We start from the raw sequence: 16,307 nt of genomic DNA on the forward strand, positions 1-16,307 counted from the left end.
GAGATAACTCTCAGTGCCCTCTCTTGAGACATATTGTTCCTCATCGTAACCCTTCCTTGTGTATCTACTTCATTCTCCTCTCTTTGCAGCCTGGCTTCCTTTGCTCTTCCATTCACATGGGCAGACATGATCGCCCAGGATGGTACCTTCAACTCCCCATGTCTCCTCCAGCTCCCAGCTGAAATCCTCTATGGGGCCTGGTCTTGGGAGTGCTTATTCCTAGGAGCAAGAATCTGCTTGACCAAGTCACCTGTGGCCAGGGAGGTGGCAGTTGGGCTGGGGCTTTTCATTTCACTGGTGTAAACATGGCTTCAGGGGCCTACCCCTGCTGTGAGAGGGGCCAGTTTTCAGAGAGGAGGGAAGAGAGATGGAGCATGGGCTGGGCAGATGCCTTCCCAGTGGTATCTCCTTGTGTGGATTACCTAGGACAAAATAGTTTTGCTCTCATGCTGGCCCTTTCCTTTCACAAAGGATGTTTTTGAATTACCTCCTTGGCACCTGTATTCTAATCCTGAATCACAAGGACCAAAATCTGGGAGAAACTGTCACACAGCACCTTGGACTTGTCATTACCAGTGGTTTTAAATAATGCTGACCCCTCTGCCCTCCACCCCTCTGGTAGCAAAGACAGTGGATACTGATTATCTTTTGCATTCTAACACCAGGGAATTAGCCTCTCTTCTGAATAGTTCCAGATGGAGTCTTCATGTCCTTAAACACTGGCCATGTTGTCCCTATTTTGGAACCTCCCATACTCATGTGTGCATTTTAAAATAAATCACCTGTGTTTGACCTTGGGCAAGTTGCTTGGGCTCATTGACTCTCCATCTCATCTTCTCTAAAATAAGCAATGCCAGGCTCATAGCTTTGTTGTGAGGATGATCTCAGATGTCGTTTGAGAAGGCCTTAGCACAGAGTCTGGAACATAATGGTGCCAGTCTGTCCCAGCCTGGCATTCCTGGGTTATTTAGCACCGCACCATGCCTGTAAAATCTAGGTTGGATAACCTGTGTCTGCTTCCAGGATAGCGATGGAAAATGTTGCTGAATAATAAGCTCTCCCACCTTCCACCCTTCCATTGTGTCACCCTCTGTTGCCTGGGAGAATGAAAAGTTAATTACTATAGTCTAATTCCCGGATTTAAATAATGTTAAATTTTGCCTTGTTATCTACCTTGTAGAGAGAAAAAAATAAGGAAGTTTATTGAAAGCTCTTAAAATAGTGCTTGGCACTTGAGTGTTTAATGAATGTTCTCTATTATTATTAGGCATAACTGAATCATATCTTCCTCTTCTGAGACAGACCGGTCCGAGCAGGGCCATCCTCCCTAGGGGAAGACAATTGCTGGGCTTAATTGTCTGCATCTTAAATTGGTCTCTCTGCATATCTGAATAACTTTCTATTTTTTCATTGTAGGGCCCAGATTTAGAAGAGGCTAAGAAAAAATTAGATTTCTTAAGGACTACAAGTAGTCCCTTCCTGCTTTTCTCCTCTTGGATCCCCATGCCAAACTGTCTCCTGGTCCTGTTGAATTTTTTTTTGTCGTTCCACTTTCATACTGCATCTCCTCCTCCTCGTCCCTCGCTGCCATCAGCCTAGTTTTGGCCATCATTATCTCTTGCTGGCTTCCCTGCAAATCTTCCTCATTGCCTCTTGCACAGGACCGCCAGGTTCATCTTTTTAAAATTATTCCTTTGATTGCATCACAGTCCTGCTCAAATGCCAACAGTTTGCTTCTTGTTTTTTTTCTAGGTAAAATTTGAGTGAGCGCTTTTCAACAGAAATATTATGTGAACCACATATATAGTTTTAACTTTTCTAGTAGCCATATTAAAAAACATAAAAAGAAACATGTAAAATTAATTTTAATAATATATTTTATATAATCCAATATATCCAAAACAATATAATTTCAACATGTAATCAATATTAAAAAATCATTGATGAGATATTTTACGTTCTTTTTTTAATACACTCAGTGCACATCTCAATTCACATGTTGATTTTCCATTGGAAATACTTGGTCTCTATTCAGATTTCATAAAATGGATAAGTGAAAAACTTATTTGAAACATACCCACCTTATTTGAAATGTAAGTAAAATTTTTTCAATGACTGAATCAAACATCAGTTTTTAAATTTAAATTAGATTAAAAATCCAATTCATCGGTCACGCTAGCCACATTTCAAGTGCTCAGTGGCCACATGTGGCTTCTGTGCCGGACAGTCTGGGCATAAAGTCATAAGCCTGGCATTCTGGTGTTCCAGCCTCATCTGCTCCCCCACCACTGTGGTTACTGAGTCTCTTGATTTTAAGGATCAGAGAGAGCAGTTCAGTCTGTCAGATGACCCCTGGAGGTTTACTAAGGATACACGTGGATTAGAGCTGGAAAGCAATCAAGACCTGAGACAGCTCAAAGGACCATCCAGCCCCACTCCTGTAGCCCCTCTTCCTCTCTCTCACCTTCAGCCGCCCTAACAGGAAGATCTCACTGGGTTCTGATCCTAGAGTATCCAAGCTGGGTATTTCCAGCTCAGAGGTGATTCCTGGCACAGTCACCTCTGGCGAGAGAAGCTGAACAGCCAAGTCTTAGATAGCTTTTGTCAGAAAGGAGTAGCTGGAGGCAGTGTAGTCAGTAGGCGTTATGCCATTTTGGGGCCGGAAGTGAAGTTTGTGAATGCTGAAGCCCCAGGACTGAGAACAGTGGCTTTGTGGAACGGCCTTTTCTAGTTAAGCAGAGTGAGTCCTGTGCTTTGTCACCATCAACTTGAGCTCCAAAATCCTCCTGCCTTCCAGCTTGCCCCCAATTTCCTCCATTTGAATCACTTGGGTGAACAACCCTTTCTAGGAGAACGTGTGTTTTGGTTAGTGGCACCCACCATCACTGAAGCTTAAATTACATCTTCAGTTCACCTGCTGGCCTACATGGCCCTAAGGAATGAGACACAGGAAGGACCAGTTTTGATGGGGAAAAGTTCTGGAATGATGAAAGCTTTCAAGGGAACGGGAACTAGCATGCCAGCACTGAGGATAGAGATGGCGTGGACCCTAAGCAGAGGGGGAAGCCCATCCTTGTGAGGATGCCTAGGGCCAGCTCTGTATTAAAGCAGCCCCGCCCCACCCTCCAGTGAGCCAGCTCCAGAACCCTTTTGCCTGGTGGAGGAAGATAACCTACTTACTAACACAGCATAAGCTTGCAGTAGTCATCAGGCTGTGGCCTGACTGTGGTATCCAGGTTGATGACATAAAAACATTTTCTCCTGATGAAGTGGCAGCCATTGCAAACGTGAGACATCTGAAGTGAAAAGATTTAGCTTTGAATGCCTAGATTTTGCCACTTGGAAGCCGTGTGACCCTAGGTGAGTCATTTCGTCCCACTGTTTCTCAAACTTTAATGTGTGTACAAATCACCTGGTGATCTCATTAAAAAACAGAATCTGATTTGGCAGGTCTGGGTCAGGGCCCAAGATACTGCATTTCTAACAAGCTCCCAGGTGATGCCAAGTAGCTAGGACTTAACCTCTCTGTGCCTCCGTGGCCTCAGCTGTGAAGTAAGCAGCCAATTGTACATATATTACAGCAGAGCACACATATGCTGAGGATGCCTTCTGAGAGGGTGTGTGTGAAGCAGCAGAGCCATGCCTGGGTCTTTCCTCCTTTCACAAGACTTGAGATTGGGTGGGGCCCTCAAACTTGCCCCCTGTCCACAGCTGCCTTAAGTTGTTGCTGGGGCAACTCATGTCTTGGGAGGATTATTATTGTTGACTTCTTACCTATGGGCCTTCCAACTTTATAACCTTGGCTTATACTTCCTATAGCTCGGGTGAATTCATCAGCCTGGGGTTCAGACATGACATTCAGTCGTTCTCGTCTCCTTTGCCCACAGGTGGTTGCCTTTATGAAGTCTCCAGTGGGCCAGTACCTGGACAGGCATCCTTTTCTGACCCTCACCTTGCTGGTGTTTGCTGCTGTGTCAGCCGTTCCTGTTGGCGTCTTCCTGCTCCTCGTGGTGCTTACCTCCCTGGCTGCTTTTGTGGGAGTCATATTACTAGAAGGTATCCTACTCAGTTACTCTCCCCCTTGGAAAATGACTCACTTGGGATGACAGTATTTATTGGGCATCTGCCACTCTTGTCAAAGGTTCCTGTTCTAGTCAAAATCACATCGACCAAGGCAGGTTGTCAGAGTAGTTAAAACATGGGCTCTGGAGTCTATTAGAATCCCACCTCCCCCAGTGTGATTTTGGACACATTATTTACCCTCTCTGAGCCTCACATTCCTCATAGGTAAAATAGGGATATAATAATACTATCTCAGAGGGTTGTGAGGATTGAAACTTACAGTTCCATAAAGTACTTAGCACAATCCTTGGCACAGAGTAGCTTCTCCATGAATGCTAACTATTGTCATTAAACAGAGAAGCCATTCACTCCACAGACAGTTATTGAGCACCTGTTGCATGCCAGGTGCCTTGCTCTGTACTGAGGTTCCCCCTTCTCCACCTTTCCTCCTGAAGTCCCACTGCCAATTGTCAGCTTTTCCCTGAGTTGCTAAGTTAAAATTACTAAGAAAGTAAATCTGATTGGCTCAGTTTGCCTTTTCAAATCAGATCACAATCCACAAAGAGATGGTTGCCATCTGCTCAGGTGATCACCTCTGGCTCATTCTATGGCTTCCCAGAGCTAAGAGCACCCAGGGTTGCTTCCCTACCAAAGGGATTGTGGACAAGGCAGTTTACACTTGAAGAAGAAGGCAGGCACGGTAGGTGGATGAGCCAAATACAGTATGGCAGAGTGGTTGTTCAGTAGAATATTGATGGATAGATGGGCGAAAGATGAATGAATATTAAAACAAAGGTAAATTTAGAAAGGAATAAGAGAGCCACTACCTTTTTGTGGTATCATACAAAGCTTTACAGGAGAGAGCGCTTTAAAGATGTATAACAACTTTGTCTCAGAGTAGACAAGGAAGGGCTTTCTAGATAGGAGGAACAGCATGTGCAAAGCTGTTCCACTTTAGAGCGGTGGTTCTGCAACTTGAGTCTGCATAAATCTTACTTGCTTTTTGAACATGTGGACTTTCATGTATCATCCAGAGATTGTTGTTTAGTAGGTCTGGAGTGGGGTCCAGAAATGCAAATTTTCAACAAGATTCCCTAATGCATCTGATTCTGATACAGGTGGTCGTTATCCATCCTTTGAAAAATACTGATCTAAGATTTTGTAAATCTTTATGAAAAGGCAGCACATCTGTTTACATTCTCCACTTTCCTTCCTTTCCAGAGTCCATCCCTGAAACTGTCACTGTGGAGTACTGGGTGGGCTATTTGACAACTCATGAGGCGAGGGAAAGGATGTCTGCCATGCGGCATTTGCCATGTTATTAGTTCTGCATTGGAAAGAGGAAGTTTGTTATGAGGAAGGCAAGAGAAAGTGTGCTGGGCAGACAGAAACTGCCACAGTGAGTCACATGTATGATAGTCATTTAATTGTCATGTCAACACTTAGAGGTAGTTATTATTATATTCTTTTTACAGGTGAGTTAAACTAAAGCTCCAAGCGGCCCAAAGTCTCACCATAAATGACTTAACTAGGATCAAACTCAGGCGTGTCAGCTATGAAAATCCATCCTCTTTCCATGGTACCTTTTATTATTTTTCTCCCATAGACCCCATGTTATAAAAATGTATTTTCCCTGCACTTATTAGATGGTAATTCATTAATATTCCCAATAAAAACTTATTTAATGGTGGGTAAAATGACCATTCAGACCTATGGTTACTGTGTGATAGTTGCCAGGCTGGGTTGTAAAGGATGTAATCAAAAGTTATGTTTAGATTTTACTTTATTTAGCCTGCATAGCCTTTATTTCCATAGGTTGTAGGTAAGTGTAAATTACAGTATTTGTTAGGCAGTTTGAAACACTGGTTGTGATTTACCACCCCCATTACTGTCTTGGCTAACTCCTTCTAGAGGATTCCATTGGGAGCCAATCCATGACCTTGAGAATGAGGGAGTTTCAAATTCAAACACCCATGGGCAAGACAGGTAACAAAAGTGAGCAGAGCGGTCCAAGAATAATACAGTTGGAAGCAGTGGGGCCTGGAGGAAACTGGAAGGCCAGCAGTTGTTGCCATGCAGTGATTCTCACTTGGGTATTGAGCTTGCCTCCTTTTTAAGCGATACCAGAAGTCTGGATTTTTGTGGAAAACCTCCTCACTTAAAACATCTGAGTTAACTGTTGTTTTAAACACAGTGGTACAGGGTCTGGTGTTTTCATTCTGTTTTAGATGAGTGATTCTTTTGACTTGCTTTCCTCTAGGACTGGTCATCGCTGTGGGCGGCTTCTCACTGCTTTGTGTCCTCTGTGGCTTGGGCTTCATGTCACTCATCATGTCAGGGACAATCATAGTGTCCTACATGGTAGTCTCCAGCCTCGTCAACTACTGGATTTCTCCCAGGTAAATACGTGTCAGTGCAATAATTTAATCTTTACTATTTGGGGAGATTTTCACAAGTAACACCCTAACCCTGGTCACATCATACTCAGTCTCCCGAGATAGGAGGTGCCTAGCCTCTTCACGTCTCTACTTAAAAAGAGGTAAGGTTTTCTTCTCAGTTTTGTTTTGTTTTTTTAATTATCAGGTAGGAATGCTTTGGTGGCAAGTAATGAAAAACCTAAGTAGATACTAGCTTAAACAAATAGGGATTTATTTTTATTGCATAACAAAAAGCTGGCGATAGCCCAGTCCTGGCACAGCCTCTCTAGTGTCATCAAGGTACCAGGCACCTTCTGCCTTTCTGTGTTGCCATCCTTACCCCACTGGCTTGTCACCTCATGGCCACAAGAAAGCTGCTGCTGGCTACACCAACTTCATTCAAGGCAGGATGAAGAGAGGAAAAAAAATGAGCCCTCCCTCACCAATTGAGTCTGACCTTTTTTGTCAAGTAAATGAAATGTTTCCCAGGACCTACCCGCTTTCTTATCCCAACCAACCTCATTGGCTGGAATTTTGGCAGGTAGCCACCGTAAGCTGGAAGGGAGGCTGGGAAATGGAGTATAAACCCACAAGGAGAAGGGCCTTGGGAATGTGTGTTGGTCAGCCAATCTCTGGTGTGTGCCATAGCTCCCCCGCTTGGGGTATAAGTGTTATTAGCAAGGCTACTTGAAATTCAAAGAGAATCCATAGAGCCAGTTAAGTTAATATCAATAGTGCTACCTCCTCTCTCACTTACCTCTGAAACCTACCATCACTGGGATGAAAAAAGACAGACCTATTTCTCTCCCTGCCCCATCTCCCTTCTTTTAAAGATGTAAAGAAATGGTCAATTAATTAGAATTTGAATCCCAGCTATGCCATTTTTTACCTGTGTGATCTTGAACAAGCTGTTCAACATCTCTGTTCTCAGTTTTCTTTCATTGGTAAAATAGGGCTACTCCTTGCTCTGCCTCTCTCACTGGATTGTCATGAGGACACAAACAATAATTTGGAGAAAATGCAGTATCCAAATTAGAATGGGAAAAAGGATCATAACCCCTGCCCCTAACTCAGGCATTTTAACCTCTCGGGCTCCCAGTTTCCTCATCTGTGAAGTCAGTGTAGCCCAAAATCTGGTGTGGTTGCACGAAGCAACCAAAACTAAACCAGCAAAGAACGTCATTCATTCCGCCATGTATACTCTCAACATTGCTCTTTAAAGAGGCCTTAGAGCTGATCATTTCCTCTTGTTGCCAAACAGACTGTGGACACAACACAACTCCAATCGCGACTGTTAGCTGGCCATGAAGTCTACACACTTAGAGGGGCTCTACCAGGAATGACCAGCTGAATGGAACCAAAGCTTTTTTTCAAGCACCTCTGGAAAGCTGTTGGATCATCCTTGCCCCTTGGGATTATGGCTCAGAAGGGACTGGGTAGTCAAGCTCTTCCTGGAGGTGTCCTCTAGCTTTTTCACTTATTTGTAGGATCCTGCAGTGGACAGTTTTGAGGATCTTGTTGCTCTTGGTCAGTTCCATCAGCTGACCGACCCTCACATGGAGAATCAGCAGAGAATCTCGATGGCTTGGCGGCTCCTCGCGCCTCTCACCTCCTCCTCTCCAGAGATGCACACCTGACCTTGGCAGAATTCCGAGCCTCTACAGGCCAGTGACTTGACCCCGAAGGCTCAGATCTTGTTTCCGAGGCCCCAGTTTGGGGCAGCCACAGGTGGTTTTTCCTTTTTCTTTCTTCCTTTTTTTTTTAAAATGAGAGCTGCTTATTTCTTCACTCATTTGAAAAAAGAGGTGGGGGGAAGAATCCAAAACAGAACAAGCTCTTCTGCCTTATTAGCCTTTTATCAGAAAGACAAACAACATTTGGGAATAATAGCCTCTCAGACAAAGTTAGAAAATAGAGTCCAAACTTAACCTTACGGCCAAGAGCATTTTTTTCTAAGTCTAAAGGTATGGTTTCCACTGTTGAGTATTGTTAAGTGATGTTACTCTTTAAAATATTTGCACTTGATACTTTTTTATTGTTTTAAGGACTTGTCTTGTTAAGCCATTTCTTCAAAAAGTCCCATGAAAATGATAAAGGACTACAAAAATTTTTTAAATCCTATGGGATATCTACTTCAGTGGTTTATTTCCTGTGGTATTTTATTAAATATTTATTTAGATGAGCTTTTTTTCTTCACTCTATTTCAAAATACCCCCTTTCTAGACATCAGACCCATTTTTTCCTTCTGTGTCAATTTCATGGCAGATCCTGGGTAATAAGGCTTTTTTAGTTGCTAGTGATAGACACTCAACTCAAAATGGCTTTAAAAAGTGGGGGCAGAGGGGGAGGGATTCGTTTCACTGAACTAAAAAGCCAAGAGGTAGGTCTTTAGGCGCTGCTGGATCCAGGGGCTCAAGTGGTGTCATTAGGCATCTCCCTCCCTTCATCTCTCAGCGCTGCTTTTCTCAGTGTGAGCTGAGTTTTAGGCAGGCCCTCCCCATGTGGAGGTCCCAGCAGCTCTAATTTTACATCAGCCTTACAGTTAGCACTCCCTATTGGACAAGGAAGCTGTTCTTTTTCAGTAGTACATTTAGATTTTTGGCTCCGATTAGACAGACTTGGGTCATGTGAGCAACCCCAAACCAAACACCATGGCCAGGGGGGATGGAATATGCTGACAGGTCAGGGCTGGGACATGTGTGCATTCTGGAACCAGGGGAGGGGGTGGATCAGCCCCACTAGTTCTGCATAGGTGGGAGTGCTAGAGTATGTAGAGATGGGAGGACAATCCGATCCCAAAGGAGTATCGCAGGGAAAGGAAATGTATGCCGGGCAGACAGAAGCAAATACTTGCTCTTTGATTCAGGAGGGCATAAAGGCCTTAATCTGGTACTCAAACTTTTCTGTATCCCATGACAGTCAGCCACACCTGTCACTAAAGGGGCCTTCAACTCTATTAGAGAACAAGAACTGCCTTTTCCTGCCAATACATGGGGGTATTAATATTAAGTTACTATTTACTGAATGTTTCTTTCTGACCTGCAAGTGTCTGCTATTAGCTGTCTAAGCTAAATACCCTGCTGGGTTCTGAGGCTTCAGAAAAGAAGAATGAAGAGGGCCCTGGCCTCCTGAAGTTTACTTTCTAATGCAGGAGTCAGCTAACAAGTGTATTAGTTATCTATTTTTGCGTAACGGTTTACAAAGAACACTTTTGTCATCCTACATTTTCGGTGTATTAGGAGTACAGGCCTGGCTTAGCTGAGTCCTTTGCAAGAGTACAACAGCAGCGCTGCCACGTTGCTTCTCCTTTGAGGCTCGCCTGCGAAAGATCCACATCCGAGCTCGCATGGTCATTGGCAACATCCATTTCTTTGTAGGCTTTGGGGCTGAGGCCCTCAGTCCCTGTCATATGGCAGCTCACAGCCTGACAGCTTGCTTCTTCAAAACCACCAAGGGAGAACGTCTCTTAGCAAGATGGACATCACATTCTTATAACACTTAATCATGTATGCATAATCACATACATCCCGTCACTCTCACCACATTCTCTGGGTTAGAAGCAGTCAGGTCCCACTCACACGAAGAGGAGGGATCACACAAGGGAATGCATACCACAGTTGGGGATCACGGGCGCCACCTTAGATTCTACCCGCTACAACAAGTACACAAAATATTAGATTATTATGATAAGTGCATTGAAGAAGGTAGAAGGGGCAGGCCATGTCAGCCACAGCAGTCTTTTCTTTGAACCACATAATGAGAAGTTGCCACTGTGCTAAGAGCTGGGGGGGCAGGTATTCCTAGCAGAGGGCACAGCAAAACAAAGGCCCCAAGACTGGAAGGAGCTGAATGTGTTTAAGGAAAAGAAATATCAGTGTGACTGGGCTTGGTGAGTAAAGGGTAAATGGAGGAGAGATAGGAGCCCATCAGGCAGGACCTCGTAGGGAAAGAAATTTACAGCAAAAAGCAAAGGGAAGATGTTGAAGAATTTTACACTTTGCATTAAGAGGGACATAATTAGACTTAGATTTTTAAAGGTCACTTGTGGCCAATGCATTGGGAGTCAGAAGTCCAGTTAGGAGGTCTGTGGAGGTCCAGAGCAGAGGATGGTGTGGCTTACACTAGAGTGGAAGTAATGGAGACCCTCCCCATTTGGAGAGCTAGCAGCAGTTGGTGATGGATTGTATGTGGGTAGTGAAGGAAAGGGAGACACAAGGATGGCACATAAATTTTTAATTTGAGCCAGTGGGTAGTCAGTGACACTATTTTCTGATATGGGTGCTGTGTGAATAGTCAAAATCTGCTTTGCTCATATTGAGTCAGATATGCCTTTTTGACACCAAGAGGATGTGACAAATGAACAGTGGCTTAGAGAGTAGGTATGGGCTGGGGATACAAGATTTAGGAGTATTTTCAGTACTAAGAGCTTTACACAGCCTTCTTACGGAATGCTCTCCTGAGAGAAGCCAAGAGATCATTTTAAAACATATTTCTGATCACATAAACAGCCTTGCTTCAAACTCTGCAGAGTACAAGTTGCTTTCCCACCGCACTTAAAAGTGCTAACTAACTCCTTCCCATCACAAGCTGCACCTGCCAGCTTCTCATTTTTCATATTCCCTTAGCCTCTGGATTTTAGAGGTGAATGAAACTCAGGTTCAGAGCAGAAATGATTCACCAATTCTGCCAAGAAACGTGGCATCTAAATCAAAGCTTTGCAATTCAGGCTGTCTGTCACACTGCCTGGAGCCTGAGGCCTTTGCCGATCAAACGAAGTAAAATACAGAACCCAGCACAGCGCCTGCCACAGAATAGGCCCATAAACAATAGTTGTCAAAGTGCACGGTGCACCATCATTTGAAACTGAGTGGAACAGTTGTAAGGTTAACCATGGGGAAGGTAGTCAATAATATTGAATTAGCTTTGTATGGTGACATGGTAACTAGACTTATTGTGATGACCATTTCGTAATGTACAAACACATTGACTCACTGATGTACACCTGAAACTAACATTGTGTGTCAATTATACTTAAGTAAAAAAACGGTATTGTTGGCCTTTTAGGCACAGTGCAATGCGTTCCTTATTTGGAAAGGTAATTAAAAGCACAAAACTGACTTTATACAGTCGGAATGTTAATTTATCAGTATAACTATAGGTGTTTGTTTTTGCCATGAGTCGGGTGCTATCTTAAGCCCTCTACACTTCAATACACGTTTTCAGTCAGTTTTCACTACCAGTCATTTTAGAGATGAGGAAGCTGAAAGATTGAGATGCTAAATTGTTTAAGGGCACATAGAAGCAGAAGTGGGACTCCAGCCCAGTTCGCCTGACTGAAGAGCCCACCCCTTGTAACCAGTGTGCTGTTAAATGTTAATGCCTCCACCTGCCTTTAAGGCCTGGGATGTGGACCCATGCCCTAATAGGCATTGTCTGCAACAGTTCCTATAACCTTTGCTGCTGTGTCGAATAACTTCGGGGATCCCTGTTTTCATAAACTAGAACGTGAACCGTTGGTTCCCCCTAGAGTTGTGCACATAGAAGTACTGTTTCAACCGCTGCCTCTGCATGGTTTCTACTGTCTGCTCCACATAGAACAGGAGATTCAGCCCGGATGTTGTGACACCCCAGCAAGGTATGGTCAGGTGTGAGTTGTCACAAGGTTGAGGATGACTAACAGTACTTCACTTATATTCTGCTGTGCTTCCTCGAGCAGGAGATAAAAGGTGGAACTAGAGAGAGGGGGTGGAATTTGAGAATAACCTGCTTTCTCTTACCTATTCCATGGCATCCCCCCAAAACACCTGTGTGTGTACAGGCACACACATACCCCGAGTGATTAAATATGTGTGTGCACACACACATACCTGAGTAATTAAGCATGTGTGCAAATACACACACAAACCCTGAGTGGTTGGTAAGAGTTCTGATAATTACAGATTATTGAAGTGCTTTCTTTGCCTTCTTGGGGGCAAGATAGGAGGTGGGGATTACATCCAAATCTGGCATGCCTCTTGGATATGTTTTTATGGTGACTATTATCCGTCACGTGTGTGGAAGTTGAAAATGAATGATGTTAGAGCATCCCACTCCACACCTCCTGTTTCCAAACATTTGCACCTTCCATGATCCAGCTCAAGGCTCATCCCTCAGTGAAGTCATGTCTCACTTAGGTACACTGTCTCTACACTTACAGCCCTCATGGACCAGGCATGGTAAGCAAATGACAACCTCTCTGGGCATTGGTTTCCTCAGTCTGTAACGAGAATGCCGCCCAACCTGTCACTGGGAACTGAGGCAAGTGATCGCTAAATTATAAAAGTGCTACAAAACACTAGACGCTTAAACCCTTGCTTGACTAGATTGTCTCTTGTTTGCCACTATTCCCTTATATTTGTCCTTCCTCCCACCTGCCCTGCCTGCCCCCTCTCTTCTAGTGCTCTGGGAATGGAAACAGTGTCTGTATCTTTCCCTTTGGGTAGCCCAGAAACTTAAATGTAGAAACCCCTGCACAATATTTTGCATTGACTAGAAAGACTGAGGAAACTGAACCTAGAGGAGTTATCCATCGGGGGTGACGTTTCCCACCGCCACCCTGGGACATTTGGCAGTGTCTGGAGGCATTTTTTGATTGTCATGACTGTGTGTGTTTGGGGGAGATGCTGCTGGCATCTAGTGGGTCAAGGTCATGGATGCTGCTCAACATTCTTCAATGCACAGGACAGACCTTTACAACAAAGAACTAAGGGGCCCAAACACCAGTGCCAAGGTTGAGAATCCCTGATCTAGACAAATAATGAGAATTTAGAGCATTAGACCACACAACAGCAGAGCTGGGCTTGAGACAGGCTGGGACCTGGGGTCCTTTGCTGCAGTGCTCCAGTGCTTGCACCTGGACACACCTCTCCTCAAGCAACAAAATACAAAGAAACTGTATGGGACTAAAAATAACTGCGTGATAATTTGGGGCAAATTCTGGACAGAAGATACAAAGAGACCAAAAAAACCCAACTGCCAATTTTGAAGAGCCGGGAGCAAAAACTGGGTGTGGGGAGCAAAAGCACGGTACCGAGCATGCCCCCTGCACCCAACACCACCTAAGGGTGGGCAAACCACCTAAGCCACGCCTCCGGCTTGACCCCTGGACACACCCCTACCCTCACCCCATGTAAGGAATAAGCTCGACCCCCTCAGGGAGCGAGCAAGCAAGGGAAACTGTTGTTTGTTCTTGCTCCCCTCTGCTGCAGCAGGGTCCCCAGTAAAGCCTTGCCTGAGTTTCTTGTCTGGCCTCTAGTCAATTTCTATCGACTGGGGAAGGCTAAGAACCCTGGTCTGTATCAGGCTGAGGCGGGGCTGGAGTTGGCCAGGTCTGCACCAGAGCAGCTGGTTACACTAGCGGTTTCAGGGACACGTACACCTTCACGTTTGTGAAATATGTCAGGTTTTCAAAGACCTTTCACATATGTTATCATCTTTGACCTTTCATAAGAGTCCTGAGAGGTCCTCCTCTTCTCATTTCCATGCCTGACTAGTCAACTGGCAGCAGAAGAAACTGGGCGAACAAGGAAGTCATTTTCTGAAGGTCTCAGAGAGAGCTAGTGATTAAGCCAGGGACCCACCATCACCTGGCTCACTCAGGTGCTCTTCCTCTGCTCCCTGCTTTTTGTTAAAGCAGAAGTGGCAAGGGTGAGACATCAAGAAGGTAGACTACTCGGTAATTGGGAATCAGAGAGCCATCTGAACTAGAGAGGGCATGGGCCCCTCTGCTCGGGCAGTAGACATTGGATCGGCTTCCCAAAACTGCAGAGGAGACTCAAGCCCCATACATATGCTCTAGTAGTCCTTATGGCCCTATTTAGGGGCTTCAAGCCCCATTTGAAAACCTTAAAGAACCAGCAGAGGGAAATGGAACAGAAGTGTTTCCTAAAGAAAATGTTTCCTAAAGCCAGTAGAGGGCACTCACATCAGGTGATCTGAAGGTGGCTCAACTGAGAGCTGGAAGAAGCTTTAGACTGTGCTTCTTAAACGTTAATGTGCATCTGTACAAGGGGTTAAAAGGCAGATTCTGAGTCTGTAGCTCTGGAGCAGGACCTGAGCTTCTACATGGCTCACCAGCTCCTGGCAAAGCTGTTAGTGAACTAGTTTTGTTTGCCCGACCAGCGCTGAGACGCTGAGGTTTACAGCAGAGAAAGGGTTTATTCACAAGGCAGCCAAGCGAGGAGACAGGAGAATAGGTCTCAGGTCCTGCCTCCTCAAAGGCAAGAGGCTTGGGATATTTGTGGGTGGAGAGTATAGGATTGTCGAAGGTCCAGGGGAAGGTGATTGGAGGCAGGAAAAAGGCGAGGTACTCAATGATCTGCACAAGCATATCTGAGTTACATGCTTCTTCATGGGACACATGCTTAGAAAATGGTGGCACTAGCATGATCTGAGGGTGGAGTTTTTGGCCCTCTGACGTCAAAAAGTCACCCATCAGACACTTGTGCAGGCCCAGCTGAATGGTTGGTGGTCTCAACCGGTTTGAACTGGGTAAGACTAGCTCCATGTTCCTTAAAAACAACTTAAGCAAACATTACTCTCAGAGGTGTTTTCTATAAGGGGCTGTTAAAGGAGTCTTGATATATATTGTCCAAGCTACATGAAGTTTGGAGGGTATGCAATTTGCAAAAAAAGTAAGCTTGGTCAGTGAAGGCAGTTTATAGGATATTATTTATTAAGCACATTATAGTTTAAGGGAATCTAACTGATGACTGCCCTCGGTTTCAGAGCCTTCCACTGATCACACCCTGAGTAGCAAGGTAATAGATGCTCTCTCCAATCCTCTCCTTCTACAGCTGGTACACCTGAGGCCCAGAGAGAAAGTGCACACTGTAAGTCTGCAGTGCCAGGGATAGAACCCATGTCTCCTGCATCCAGTTCTTGCTTTATGACATCTTCCCTGCTCCTTTGACCCTGGAACAGAATTAAGGCAGGAGGATTCATCTCTAAGTAAGGGTGAGAAGTAAGTGACTATACTGTTTGCTTTGAATCAAGCTTCTTTGTATTGCATTTTTGGTCAAATCATTTCCCTCACAGAAGCATCAGTGGGAGTTCAAAGATGAACAGAATCAGACTCTGGACCTCTTGAGCCTTGAGGGAGCCAAAGCAAAATAAATTTGTTAACAAAAGGTTTTCTTATTTTTTTGGTTTATACAAATTTGGCTGTTAACCCAAAGCAAAGCTTACATATAACTTGGTGTGTTCTTATGGATGCAAATTATAGTCATAAACTTTATTCTAAAAATAAGGGTTCTTTAAGCCTGAATTATTTGGAATGCTTTTACCTACAGGAAACAAAGTGCCTCCCTTAAAAAATAAGAACTCTTAGCATCTCACTAAACATGAAATCCAGATACAAGTGGTTCTAGGGTTGATTTAGGAAACACAGTGAAGTAATCAGGGATCTAGGCTTTCTGTGTTATTACTCCACCATTCTCAGAGAGCATCTTTAGATATGTTTCCTCATGGTCACAAGAAAGCTGGCACAGCTCAAGGAATCACAATTCACACAACCACAGCCAAAGACAGGGAGAAAAGGGGCTAGCCTTATATACCTTTTTTTTGAAATGAGGAAAAAGACAGAAAACCCCCTCCCAGTTTCTCTCTTAAATCTCATTGAACAGAACAGTATCATGTACCTACCACTACACAAATATCTGCAAGGGGAATTGAGGCTTTATCTTGGTTATTTAGCCCAATCAGGATACTAGGGGCACGCTATATCATTCCTGAACAAAATCAAGTGTCGACTGAAAAAAAAATGCACAAGGCGGAAGTTGAGAATTATGT

General features: G+C 44.3%; 1 protein-coding gene across 5 annotated transcripts in view; it reads left to right on the forward strand.

Annotated features, from left to right (window-relative positions):
* ANKS4B (ankyrin repeat and sterile alpha motif domain containing 4B) overlaps nucleotides 1-16,307 on the forward strand; it is a gene marked incomplete at its 3' end in the record, with an annotated part of 66,749 nt that overhangs the window by 5,999 nt on the left and 44,443 nt on the right. For 3 of the 5 annotated variants that reach the window (XM_082362526.1, XM_082362527.1, XM_082362528.1), the window contains 2 exons: nucleotides 3,888-4,056; nucleotides 6,323-6,461. In XM_082362526.1, coding sequence (XP_082218652.1) covers nucleotides 3,888-4,056; nucleotides 6,323-6,461 — 308 coding nt within the window. Of the gene's footprint in view, nucleotides 1-3,887; nucleotides 4,057-6,322; nucleotides 6,466-7,740; nucleotides 11,602-16,307 lie in introns of those variants that run through there. The other 2 variants (XM_082362531.1, XM_082362532.1) reach the window with 2 other exon arrangements.

This window comes from Balaenoptera borealis (genome assembly GCF_965194805.1).
Source record: "Balaenoptera borealis genome assembly, chromosome: 16".
Classification (NCBI taxonomy): domain Eukaryota; kingdom Metazoa; phylum Chordata; class Mammalia; order Artiodactyla; family Balaenopteridae; genus Balaenoptera; species Balaenoptera borealis.